This window comes from Cottoperca gobio, chromosome 15, assembly GCF_900634415.1.
Source record: "Cottoperca gobio chromosome 15, fCotGob3.1, whole genome shotgun sequence".
Lineage (NCBI taxonomy): Eukaryota > Metazoa > Chordata > Actinopteri > Perciformes > Bovichtidae > Cottoperca > Cottoperca gobio.
The window spans coordinates 11,143,370-11,154,870 of NC_041369.1; the positions used below are offsets into that span (position 1 = coordinate 11,143,370).

The 11,501-nt window shown below is 41.8% G+C and overlaps 2 protein-coding genes across 3 annotated transcripts; one reads left to right on the plus strand and one right to left on the minus strand.

Moving 5' to 3' along the window:
* The first annotated feature begins 1,122 nt into the window (after positions 1-1,122).
* erlec1 (endoplasmic reticulum lectin 1) lies at positions 1,123-6,893 on the plus strand. Its single transcript, XM_029450587.1, has 14 exons — positions 1,123-1,432; positions 1,588-1,692; positions 2,355-2,435; positions 2,640-2,717; positions 2,818-2,881; positions 2,967-3,013; positions 3,124-3,347; positions 3,480-3,624; positions 3,716-3,877; positions 3,963-4,022; positions 4,575-4,699; positions 4,783-4,860; positions 5,000-5,075; positions 5,930-6,893. Exons 1-14 carry the CDS (start codon positions 1,292-1,294, stop codon positions 5,999-6,001), a joined length of 1,458 nt encoding a protein of 485 aa, XP_029306447.1. The 5' UTR covers positions 1,123-1,291; the 3' UTR covers positions 6,002-6,893.
* A 731-nt stretch (positions 6,894-7,624) lies between these two features.
* On the minus strand, positions 7,625-10,591 carry gpr75 (G protein-coupled receptor 75). 2 transcript variants are annotated; one of them, XM_029449323.1, is made up of 2 exons: positions 10,297-10,591; positions 7,625-9,957 (listed from the first exon to the last, which is right to left on the minus strand). In XM_029449323.1, the coding sequence occupies exon 2, from the start codon at positions 9,836-9,838 to the stop codon at positions 8,204-8,206; it is 1,635 nt and encodes a 544-aa protein (XP_029305183.1). In that variant the 5' UTR covers positions 9,839-9,957; positions 10,297-10,591; the 3' UTR covers positions 7,625-8,203. The 2 variants fall into 2 exon arrangements, with proteins under 2 accessions (XP_029305183.1, XP_029305184.1); XM_029449324.1 differs by having other exon boundaries at positions 10,522-10,573.
* Between the last annotated feature and the right edge of the window lie 910 nt (positions 10,592-11,501).

The following is an 11,501-nucleotide window of genomic DNA, read 5'->3' on the forward strand; positions in this document are numbered from 1 at the left end:
ACTTTTATTATTCTGTACTGTATTTACATTCTTTTTTTAAATTCAGATCATATATTGTGACATTCATGAACACCTTAACATCCAGTCTTACAATTTCAGTGAAGTCAAATTTATTTAAAAATAACTTTAAACTTTAAACAAAAGATTTTAAAAGAAGACACAGTTGTAGCGGACTTTAGTTCATATTTCATATCAAATGTTCTACATATTCTATGATTTTTTCTAAAAATGTAGCCTTGCATATCTGGTATTTTAGGAGATTTTGGGATCTTCACTAGAATTGAAAATAAGGTTCTGTGGATTTGAGTGACTCTGGCTGGTGATAATGTCAGCGATGTTGCTCGTTCAAGGTCAGTTGCTAGCTCTGCATAGCTTTGCCTCTCAATAGTGCGTATCCAATCAAAAGACTGTGGATGTGCTGATGTTATCGTACGCCTTCTAGCTGGCCCCGATGTCGCCAAATCGAAATCTGATTGGTTAACGCCACAGTTTTGTCTCCGTTCACTTTAAGCTACAGGCACTGTTGATTCTGAAGGCCTAAGGGCAGATTTCTTGGACCCTGACAACACATTATGGCTGAAATATGATTGGATAAAAGCTCTAACATAAAGGCCAGACCTCAAAATCTCTGAGGCTGGAAGCAGCGCAACCAAGAACAAAGCTATGAAATGAAGAGAATAGACTATGGGGAATAATTTAATACATATTTGTGGAAAAAATATTTCAAAATCCAATTTATATTCTGATGATGTTTAGGCCAGCAGAGAAGGCCTTGCTGGCCCTGACGGCCCGCCACTGGTTCATAGGTCTCTGAAGTTGTGTTGCTACATATTTGACTTGAGGCAGCAATGTACATTGGCAAAGGATGGTAGGGAAAATGGTACAAAAAAAAACCCATAATAATAAAAACTGCGATTTAATTAAAGCTTGGTCTTCGTTCTGCTCCTGTAACTTTTAAAGTCCAAAGTTCCTAGGGTTTCATTTGTTTTTTCTTTCCAGATATCAAACTCTCTTTCAATACCTCGTGTCGTCGCCAGAGGGCGCTGCTGGTTTTTTCAGCCCAACGCACAGGCGGAACACGACGTGGCAAGTAAACAGTTCACTTCCTGTATTTCTGTGCTGTATTGACATCCGTCTCAAACGGCCATATCTTACGCCTGTCAAAACCTGACTTCCTCATAATTTGTAGTAGCTTTTAATTCATCACTCAAGCCGCTGTTAGTGTGAGGAGAACAGGCTGTTCTCTTACATGAGGAGCGGGCTGGAGGAGTAAAGCAGCCCGACAGGAGAGATGATGGCTGGACTGCTGATGGTGTTTCTCGGGGGGCTGCTGGAGGTCTGTAGCGGAGTGTCAGCAAACAGAGGGGGATATCCCTCCTTTACAGACGAAATCCCTTTCAAAATACACTGGCCAGGCGCAGAATTCACACTGGTATGTCTGCTCCTTTTTATTAACACCGTTTTTTGGAAGAAACATTTACAAGAGGTTGGGGAGATGTTACTGTCAGCTGTGTGTTTAGCTTAGCTTCCTCTGTCTGTCAAACCCGACGTTACAGTTAAAGTAACACGTTTGTCTGTGGATTTCAGCCAGCTTCAGGGATACTTTACAAGGAAGATGACTTTGTCATCATGACAACAACAGAGAAGGAGAAGTATAAATGTCTCCTGCCTTCCCTGACATCTGGAGATGAGGTAAGCCATTAAAGTTGTTTTCTTAATTTGTTCTTCATATACTAGTTATAAACATATTATAAATATTACCACTCAGTTATTAACATATGACAAAGCAGATCAACTTTATCCCACTAGGTTAATACATAGGGCTATAAAGCAGTTTCTTCCTGGTTTACATTGCATACTCAATTCTCTTGAGGTGTACTGTACATACAATGAAAGGTATGTCATGTTACAAAGTTGGCGTGACACAACTCTGTTCCTTCATTCTTTAAACATTTCTGAGAGGTGAACTTGGATTACACTGTGTTTTTCTATGAGAGATGTGCAGTCTCTGCACCATCTTCAACTGTATCAAGTCCCTAGTTTGACTATATTATCAGAGCCAATAATTTAGGAGTGGCAACACACGTGAGAAGGTGAAACTGAGATTGAAATACTAATTTGTTAACTAAAACAGACTTGTCTGTCAAAACAAGTATCAACATCGATGGATTCCACATCGTACAACTATGTTATGAAAGATCCATAAGAAGATGGCAATGTCTATTTAATTCAGACATTCTAATCTATGTTTTGTTGTTTTTTTATTACTTTTGTATTCACTTGCACAGCTCCATATGCTGCTTTATCGCTCTCTCACTCTTCTTGCATTTGTATGGTGTATTTTGTTGATTTAGGATGATGATAAGGAGTACACAGGGCCTAGTCCGGGTGAACTCCTGGAGCCACTATTCAAACGTAGCAGCTGCTCCTACAGGGTGAGACTTTTTACTTTTTACTTTTTATATCCATCTAATTTGCCTCCTGCTCTCAGCAGTGAGACTGAAACTGTGTTCAGATGGCGTTCACGCTACATTAGCAGAGCATAACTAAAAACATGATGTTATTTATCTGCTGTGGGGCTGAGGGTGTTTGGTGAGTTGAATAAATCTAAACTTGTTCTTGGCTTACCAACACTGCAGATTGAGTCATACTGGACATATGAAGTATGCCATGGAAAGCATATAAAACAGTATCATGAGGAGAAGGAGACTGGCCAGGTCAGTGTTTTGAGAGGGTAAAATCGTTTTCAGATTACTTGAATGAGAAGCCAGCACTTAGTGCAGTAAGTACTGACGCTAATCATGCGTGTTTCCACAGAAAATTAGTGTTCAAGAGTACTTCCTGGGGAATATGGCACAGAAGAGCCAGGCAACAGAGACAGGTGAGTTCATTTGTGAATGTAATTATATGATTATTATTTTATTATTTTAATGTGTTAAAGCTAAATAATTCTTCTTTTTCTTCAGATAAAGTTGAAGAGGCAGAAAATGTCAAACCAGCAGCTGAAACTGAAGTAATTATAATAATGAAACTGCAACAACCGTCCATATTTCCAAACTCGCTGTCATTTCTCACACTTGTCGTCTCTTTTTTGCTTCCTTCACTCTTTCCACTTTTGTCCAGGTGCCCTCTAAGAATATAGAAGGTCAGCTGACTCCCTACTTCTCATTGGAGATGGGAAATGGGACTCCTTGTGTGCTGAAACAGAACGACGCTCGCTCCTCGTCCGTGCTGTACGTCTGTCATCCAGAGGCCAAGCATGAGATCTTGTCTGTCGCTGAGGTCACTACCTGTGAATACGAGGTGGTGGTGTTGACACCGCTGCTTTGCGCACACCCAAAGTACAGGTAATCTCTCAAAATGATTTAATTTGAATATTGTCCTCACAGGATTACGCCTTGTTAGTAGAAGTATGTGTTTGTCCTGCGTGTCAGGGTTTTACTGAAATGCATTTTCCGATCGACATATATTCCTTGCAGGTTCAAGTCCTCCCCGGTAAACGCCATCTTCTGCCAGGCTCTGGAAGGCTCCCCTTTACGGCCTTTACGGCTCGCCCAGTTGGATAAGGAGCAAGAGGAGCAGCTTAAACCACCTTTCAGCGCCACCACCGAGACTACCAGAGAGGTGAGACATGCACAGAAATGACAGAGGGGGAAAAATGGGGACATTGTGTACCGACGACACTTGGATCAATTACATCTTTGACGTGTTACAGGAGCCGACACCACCAATGAGAGAGGAAGCCTTCAGTTCCACTCACAAACCCATGACTGTCGGAGGGCAGACTCAGGTCACTGTCGGCACCACTCACATCTCTCGTTTGACGGACGACCAGCTAATCAAGGAGTTTCTCAGTGGCTCATACTGTCTGCATGGGGTGAGGAATGTTCCATCGATATCATCTGAGCAGCGTTTAATAAACCATCCAGTGACATATCATCATCTTGATGTGTGTGTTTCAGGGGGTAGGATGGTGGAAATATGAATTCTGTTATGGAAAGCATGTCCATCAGTACCATGAGGTAAGGGTCCCTCCTTGTTCGTGTGTCTGTGTGGAAGCTGGTTAATAAAATACATGTATATTTTTAATATCAGTTAAACTTGGCTGTAGGGCTGCAACTAACAATTTGTTCTCATAATCAATGAGGTGCCGATTATTTACTCAATTAATCTTTTGGTCTATAAAATGTGAAAAACTAAAATAGGTTTCCTAGAGCTGCTGTCTTCCAATTGCTTGCTTTGTTCTGACCTACAGTCCAAAAGCCAGAGATATGCAGTTTATTATTACATAAGACAAAGAAAAATTGCAGATTGTCACAATTGTATTGAGCTGGAACTGGAGAACTGTTGCCATCTTTCCTTGAACAATGACTTAAATGATTAATCAATTTACAAATGAGGTGGCCATTCATTTTCCGCTAATTGATTTATTGAGTAATTGTTTCAGCTCTACTTCCAACGACATATTCATTTAAAGAAAAATGTTTCATTCCATATTTGAATTGTGCACGTAAGATTGTTTGGGAGATTATATTGCACTTGTACAGCGATGAAAATGTCCCTTGGTGCCGCAGGATAAAGAGCAAGGAAAGAACACGGTGGTGGTCGGGAACTGGAACGCCATGGAGCACACTGAGTGGGCCAAGAAGAACGTCGCCCGATCCTACCAGCTCAAAGATGATGGAGTGCAGAAAGTCAAGTAGGACATTCACATTTTTGAAGCCTAACCTGGATGAGATTATTGTTGATTCATATCGTTTAATTCTTTCCGCTCCATGACAGGTTGGTTTCCCACTTCTATGGCTACGGGGATGTGTGCGATCTGACAGGGAAGCCCAGACAGGTCATTGTCAAGCTCAAGTGAGTGAACAGTTATGTGTCCAGGGGAAGAACCGTGGCACCGGTTCAGTGACCCTAACCCTGCGTCAACACATGATTAAGACAACACCCCGATGTTTCCCAGCTGATTCACTCGTCTCATTTCTCTTCTCTCCGTCAGATGTAAGGAGTCTGAGTCTCCCCATGCTGTCACTGTCTATATGCTGGAGCCTCAGCCTTGTCAGTACATCCTTGGGGTAAGTTCTCTAGTAACCAATGAGTCACAGTCACTAAAAAAGAAACGTATGCTTAGTAGCAGTGTGTCAGATTAAAACTGAACCTTAGGTAGAGGTCTACACCGACTGAAGTTTTGAGTGTATATAAAAGGAAAGTACAAAAAAATCCAACATATGTGGGTATTAATACCCACCAAATACTAAAGGCCCTGTCACACATATCTGTATGACAGAAACGTATGCCGCCGCATACGAAGACTTGTCAGAGTCCAAATACGTCCAACTTTTCATCAAATCGGATCGGAAAAGTAAACGTATACAGATACGCATGTCTAACCTATTGATAGAGTATCACTTACTTATACAAAATGTATCAAACGAATGCATAACGTATACAAAAATATGGCGTATACTAAATATCGGCAACACGCTGGTGTACGTTGATATAAGGTAAGGTATAAGTGGTACTTGTTAAGAGCTCACTGTGTTACGCTGGGGTGCGTTGTTGAACACTGATGTTTTGAGCATGTTCAAAATTACCGGACGTACCCGACGTGTGCTTCATAAGATATGCAGACGTTACGTGACGTTACGTTAGACATACGTGAATACGGAATACGTACGTGAATACTTACCTACGTAAATATAGTATGTGAATACGTTAGAGGAACGTTAGATAAAGGCTACGTCGGCTGACGGTGAATCCTACAGCCAATTTATTGATAACGAGTGGATACCCTATTCCTACCCTATGTTAACATTATGCCTGACGACGAAGTAACTACAGTATTCTATTCTGTGTGCAGACCGGAGGTCAGCCTAGATGATTGGCACCACATTGGAGGTGGTTGACATCTGTTTTTTCTCTTTCCCAGGTCGAGTCTCCGGTCATATGCAGGATTCTTGACACTGCTGATGAACATGGACTTCTGTCAATCTCCAGCTAAACTAACAAAGATCATATGCCAGCAATGGAGCGCAAAGGACAAAGAGAGATGCACTTGAGGAGAGAACATTTATCATAAAATAGAAGCCTGTTTGGTGGAGGAAGAGAGATGCCCGCGGAACTGCGCTAAAAGCCAAAATCGAGGTTAAACTGAGGTTAAACTTGATCCTGAGGCTGGACTTCATGTAGCCGAGGAGCACAGCCCCGGTGCCCTGATCTGTGCAACGGGCAATGCTACATCACAGCCTTAATCCAGCAGGCTGGCTCAGACTTTGTGAAAACACAGTGAATTGGCCTCACTCCTCAAGGCAGTGGATTCATTGCCTGTACTCTATATCTGTGCTTCACTTTGTGTTGATTAATTGCAAACGAAGGAGTGATGAATCGGGGGATTCATAGTCATCAGGGGAATCACATTATTCATGGTGGTTTTATTGTCTTTTAAGGTTTATTTGTGCGTGTGATTTGAAAATGATTAGCTGCTTGACTGTGAGCACTTGTACTTAGGTAGGGAGAAAAGGTGTGCGGAAATGTTTTGCAGCAGTAAGAATGTGTATTGTGTTGATTTTCAGGATGAGTGAGTGTAACTTATGCATTCGTTTGCTGTGGAGTAGCAACAAAAGTGAATGGTTGATTAAAATTTCCTATAAGTTTGTTGGATGTACAGAATGTCTGTGGGTTCCTGTAAGAGGTATTCTGTGGTTTTATGACGATGCACACTGGGATCCTGATCACTGCTGAATCACGGATGCAAAACATTTGCAGCAAAGAATAAAACTAAGACATGAAATCTCATTTATAGTGTTGCATTACCTCAAAGGGAAAAAAAAACATTTGATTTGACTGAGATATAAAGATTTTATGGCAATAAATGTCTATTCTTAAAAATGATTTGGATGTCTAGTTAGTTTTAAGTTCTAAAGTTTTGAAAGTAATTTAGTGTTTTCTTGTAATTTTTTAAGTACAATATTAAAGCTGTTATTTCCCTCCTGGAAAGAAGATGTTTATATTTGTTGGTACCCAGCAGCCATGCTTAATGTATAAGGCTATGCTTATTGTTTAATATTCTCAGTAGGGCTAAGATGGTATGAAGCTACATTCATAACATTGACATTCAAATTATTATTTATAACTTACAGAAACATTTTTATTTTTTTTTTCTCTCTCTCTCTCTCTCCTCTCTCTCTCTCTCTCTCTCTCTCTCTCTCTCTCTCTCTCTCTCCTCTCTCTCTCTCTCTCTCTCTCTCTCTCTCTCTCTCTCTCTCATGACAAAAAAATCTAGAGACTCCTAAATCAATATATACAACATAGAAAACACAGATTCACAGATAATCATTAAGGTTCCTAAATCTATTGACCTTACTCTGTTGAATTGTCTGCTGTTGTATCAGTCAAGCCTAATATTTCTAAAGGGAACTTACAATGAGTCTGTGGTTCTGAATAGTAGCCCACATTATAGTGACCTTACTGTACCTTTTGACATTAAATCAATTTAATATGGTAGTTAAATATTCCTATAGGGAGTTATATCCGATCATGCAGTGTAGTCAATTTTCTGTCAATTGACTAATCAATTAATCGTTTTAGCTCTCGATTTAAAAAAAGTGAAAGCACAGATCCACTGTACTTGCCAAACATTTATTGTGTTAAAAAGTGTATGAGGTTCACAAATACATTTCTCTTAAGAAGCAAAAGTTCATCAAAGTGCAACCACATGCCATCGACAGCCATGTGTGGGCCTGTGCAGGGTTTCATAGCAGCCCGACACCACAGCAGCTTATATCAGTGCTCAGCAACTTCAGCCAGAGAGGAAACAGCAGTGATCTAGCAACTGCAGTCTTGCAGGCTGCAATGAGAACCTGCAGAGTATCGGGTTATAATGGCACATGCGTGCGCAACACGGGCAGATTCATGTGAAAAATGCAGTATCTGTAACAGAAAGGTCCATTCAAGAACAGTAAATAACTTTTTGGAACAGACACCGTCATTACAAATCTATTGCTTGTTTTTAGGTTCATGGCAATGCTTATAATACTGGTTCTTTCATTTTTTCACTCAAGAAAACGTAACATGTATTTCCACTGTAGAAGAGAACAAAAGGTAGATACAGATTCCAAATACATAAAATGGGCTGTTTGTATGTTCCTCTTGATTTAAAGCCATGGCGAGATTGTCCAAAACTTTCTGTTTAGCAGCTCTTTGATTAAACTGAGGGAATGGGAATCTGGTGCACTGAGGTGCTTTCAAAGTCTTGTAGTGCGTCTTGGTGAGTGTGGTAGTGCATGGCTACATAAGACTTGGCAAAGGCATATGTCTGAGAGCTGACAGGCTGCAGGCTGGTGGGGGAGCTAGGCCCTGCAGAGGGACTGCTGTTGTATATACTGTAGTAGGGCTCAATGCGGGTGTTGATAGGTGTCGACGTACTCGGGGGGCGAGGTTTGCGCGCACCTGTGGCCCTTGGACTACCAGCACAATCCCTGGAGTGACTGGGCCCGCATGCCTGGTCTACCAGCCTCCTCTGTGGCTTGGGTGACAGCACATAGGCTGAGTTGGTCTCATGATGGGAGGATTTATTGCGATTGACTTCCAGGCTGCCCTTGCCCATCGCATGCAGACGAGTCTTTTGCTTGCAACAGAGAAAGCCCAGGGCCGCCCATTGAATACAGCATAGCACACGGCGGCGGAGGCCTGCACTGTTGCGCGAGTACACAAAAGGATTGATGCCCGATTTGAGGAAAATGAGCACAAAGCCGCACAGTTCAAACTGGTAGTGTGCAAAGCTACTTTCTGGTGACAAAACATCCTGTGCCAGTGAAACTCCCATCGGCAAGCAGCAGAGCAGCACAGAGAACACAATCACTACACACGTGACCACCGCCTTTGAGTCTTTGGCTGTGGCCAAGTTGACTGTAGACACCAACTGACAGCAGGTGGCTCCTTGGGCAGCGCCTGGAACCAGAGGCTGGCTGTTCTTGTTGACAAAAGAGTGTGTCTGAACGTTCTGCAGTTTGTTGTAAGTCTGGTTACGGTACAGAGAGGGGCCTTGAACAGCACACTGCATGCTCTCAAAGCCTGCTGCAATGAGAGGTGGTGGGGGTGGAGGGCATGTGGCATCTACAGTGATGACGGGACATTTCCTCACTTGTGCATTCTTCCTCAGTGTCTGAGCGATCATCAGATAGGACACTGACACCACAGCTACACAAAAGGCAAAGTCTGCCAGGTAGACATACAACACAACCCTGGCCTGTACACCTCCCAGGCCAAAGTGGGGCAAGCAGGGTCCATCTCTACGTGGGTACGCTCGCATGGTAAGGAGGGCAGCCATGGTGAAGCTGGATGTCCACAGCAGGGCGGTGAGGGCCAGCGTGCAGGGGAAGGAGGCGGTGCGGTTGGGCTGCTGCCCCAAAACCATACGCAGCCTGTGCAAAGCAATGACAGCTACCGTCTCCAGGGACATGATGATGAAGCCCGAGCTGGTCAGGTGGAAGGCGAAGCAGAAACTCTTGGACACACCATCGCCTCCGCCCGCATCCAGGAAGAGCACCAGTGCGAACATGGGAGCAGTCACACAGCAAATGAACAAGTCACAGAAAGACAGGTTGAGGATCATGAAGTCAAAGTTGGTGCGGAACTTGCGAAACACTGGATCAAAAAAGGACAGGAACACCACAAGGTTGCCATACGAGCCCAGACAGAAGATGAAGATGAGGAGAAGAGAGCAAAAGGTCAAGGTAGCAGTGTGGATCACAGCCCAACCTGACGTGGTCTGTGTGCCATTGAAGTTCTGCTGTCTTGGCACATCCACCAGGTCTGATGGTGTAGCAGTGGTGTTCATTGTATTATTAACAATTTATAAGGATCCCACAGTCATCAATTTCAGCATTATTCCTTTATATGGAAGGACATGATGAACACAGTATCTGCTGCTTCCACCATTGCTGCCACCTTGGAGTGCTACAAAGGATAGAAATATATATACATTAGCTATTTTATTGTGCAGAAGATCACATTTAATACATTTATAGATGATGAAAGGGAACAATCCAATTTACCAGTGTAAAGTAGGTACAGTTTTAATAAGAAGCTGTGATGCACTACATGCTACAGTAGGCTATAACTATGCACCACTGCATTCGGCCAATTATACCTTACTCCCCCCTCTCCCCCCAACACGCACAAACACAGCGTCTGCTGAAAGAGAGAATATGTGTACATCACAGTTTTCCGAATGTATCTAGATTTTAAACCGTAAAATGGCTCGGATAATCTAGACGATGAGAAAATGTAACCTACCATCTGTAATCGATCGTGCATCCATCATCATGATTTCATAAAGCCCATCTTGATTTTAAAGCAATATGATAGTAAGTGAACGCACCGCGGCTTTGGAAAAAAACGTATTTCAAGCAGCAAACCATCCAAAACAGAGCAACCCATTGACAAACACTGACATAAAATACGTTTCGTTACATGCATTAATTTTTAACGCGTGTAGAGCGCAAAGAAATGATAGCATACTCGTTTTCTTGGCGATATATCCTTTCTTATACAGGAGCGACGGCCACTGGACGTGCACTGAAAAATGAGTATGAAGTCACTGCCTACGTATCTGGGCATGAGCATAACCACTGCATTCAAGTAGTCCATCCGACTCAAACTCACCCCCACTTCTCCCTATTTATAATAATTTAACAGTAACAAAAGCCGTTTTTCCAGTTTTAGTACAAAGTCACAAAATGTGAAAAAGACCGTTCCAGCATATTTGGGGCACGTCAGAATGCTTTATCACCGCAGTGAACATCACCATCAACACACTGTAGCTTCTAAGACAAATGGTGCCCCCATAGTATTTTAAATTACTTCATTATAGGATAGGTTCACACTGAGTTTTGCTAACATCATTTGGCACGATACATTCGCAAAATAAAACAAAAATTCACAATTATTTTTTATTATTTTCCCCCGCTTTTCATGCAGTCCTTGGGAACGGCAGCTCAACAACGTCGTTGCTAGGCGACACGCACAGTGATGATTCTCAGTGATTATTCAAAGCTGTCTGACTTACTGAAATAAATGACTTTTAAAGAAATAAAAAAATAAATACCACCACATTACAGTCACATTGTTTGTCACACCAGTGTAACATAAGTTTAAGTTGAATTTCTTTTTTTATGATAAACCATTACTTTTAAAAACATCTGGGGGAAAATGTAGAATGATTAATTGTGAGTTACTCCATTTACTACACATACACTAATGACACAACTTCTATTAAAATAAAAACATCAACTGTTTTTTTTGTTACAAACAATTTATTGACATCTCATTCAATAAGCAAACAGTACATCTAAAAAAAAAAAGAATCACTGCAGTTTTGGCACTACACTATACGTAAGTGAGGTACTAAATGCTTCAATGATTGGACTGATTTCAAGTCATCAGGGAAAAGCAAACCAAAGGAATTTCCTTTCATCTCAGTGAGTTTTAGAAAAAGGTAA

Bases quoted from the DNA above. Each gene is read 5' to 3' on its own strand.
- erlec1 (XM_029450587.1), top strand. From the start codon at position 1,292: ATGATGGCTGGACTGCTGATGGTGTTTCTCGGGGGGCTGCTGGAGGTC. The intron at 2,882-2,966 runs GTGAGTTCATTT...CTTTTTCTTCAG, and splicing joins GAGCCAGGCAACAGAGACAG to ATAAAGTTGAAGAGGCAGAA. The intron at 4,700-4,782 runs GTAGGACATTCA...GCTCCATGACAG, and splicing joins GATGGAGTGCAGAAAGTCAA to GTTGGTTTCCCACTTCTATG.
- gpr75 (XM_029449323.1), bottom strand. From the start codon at position 9,838: ATGAACACCACTGCTACACCATCAGACCTGGTGGATGTGCCAAGACAG.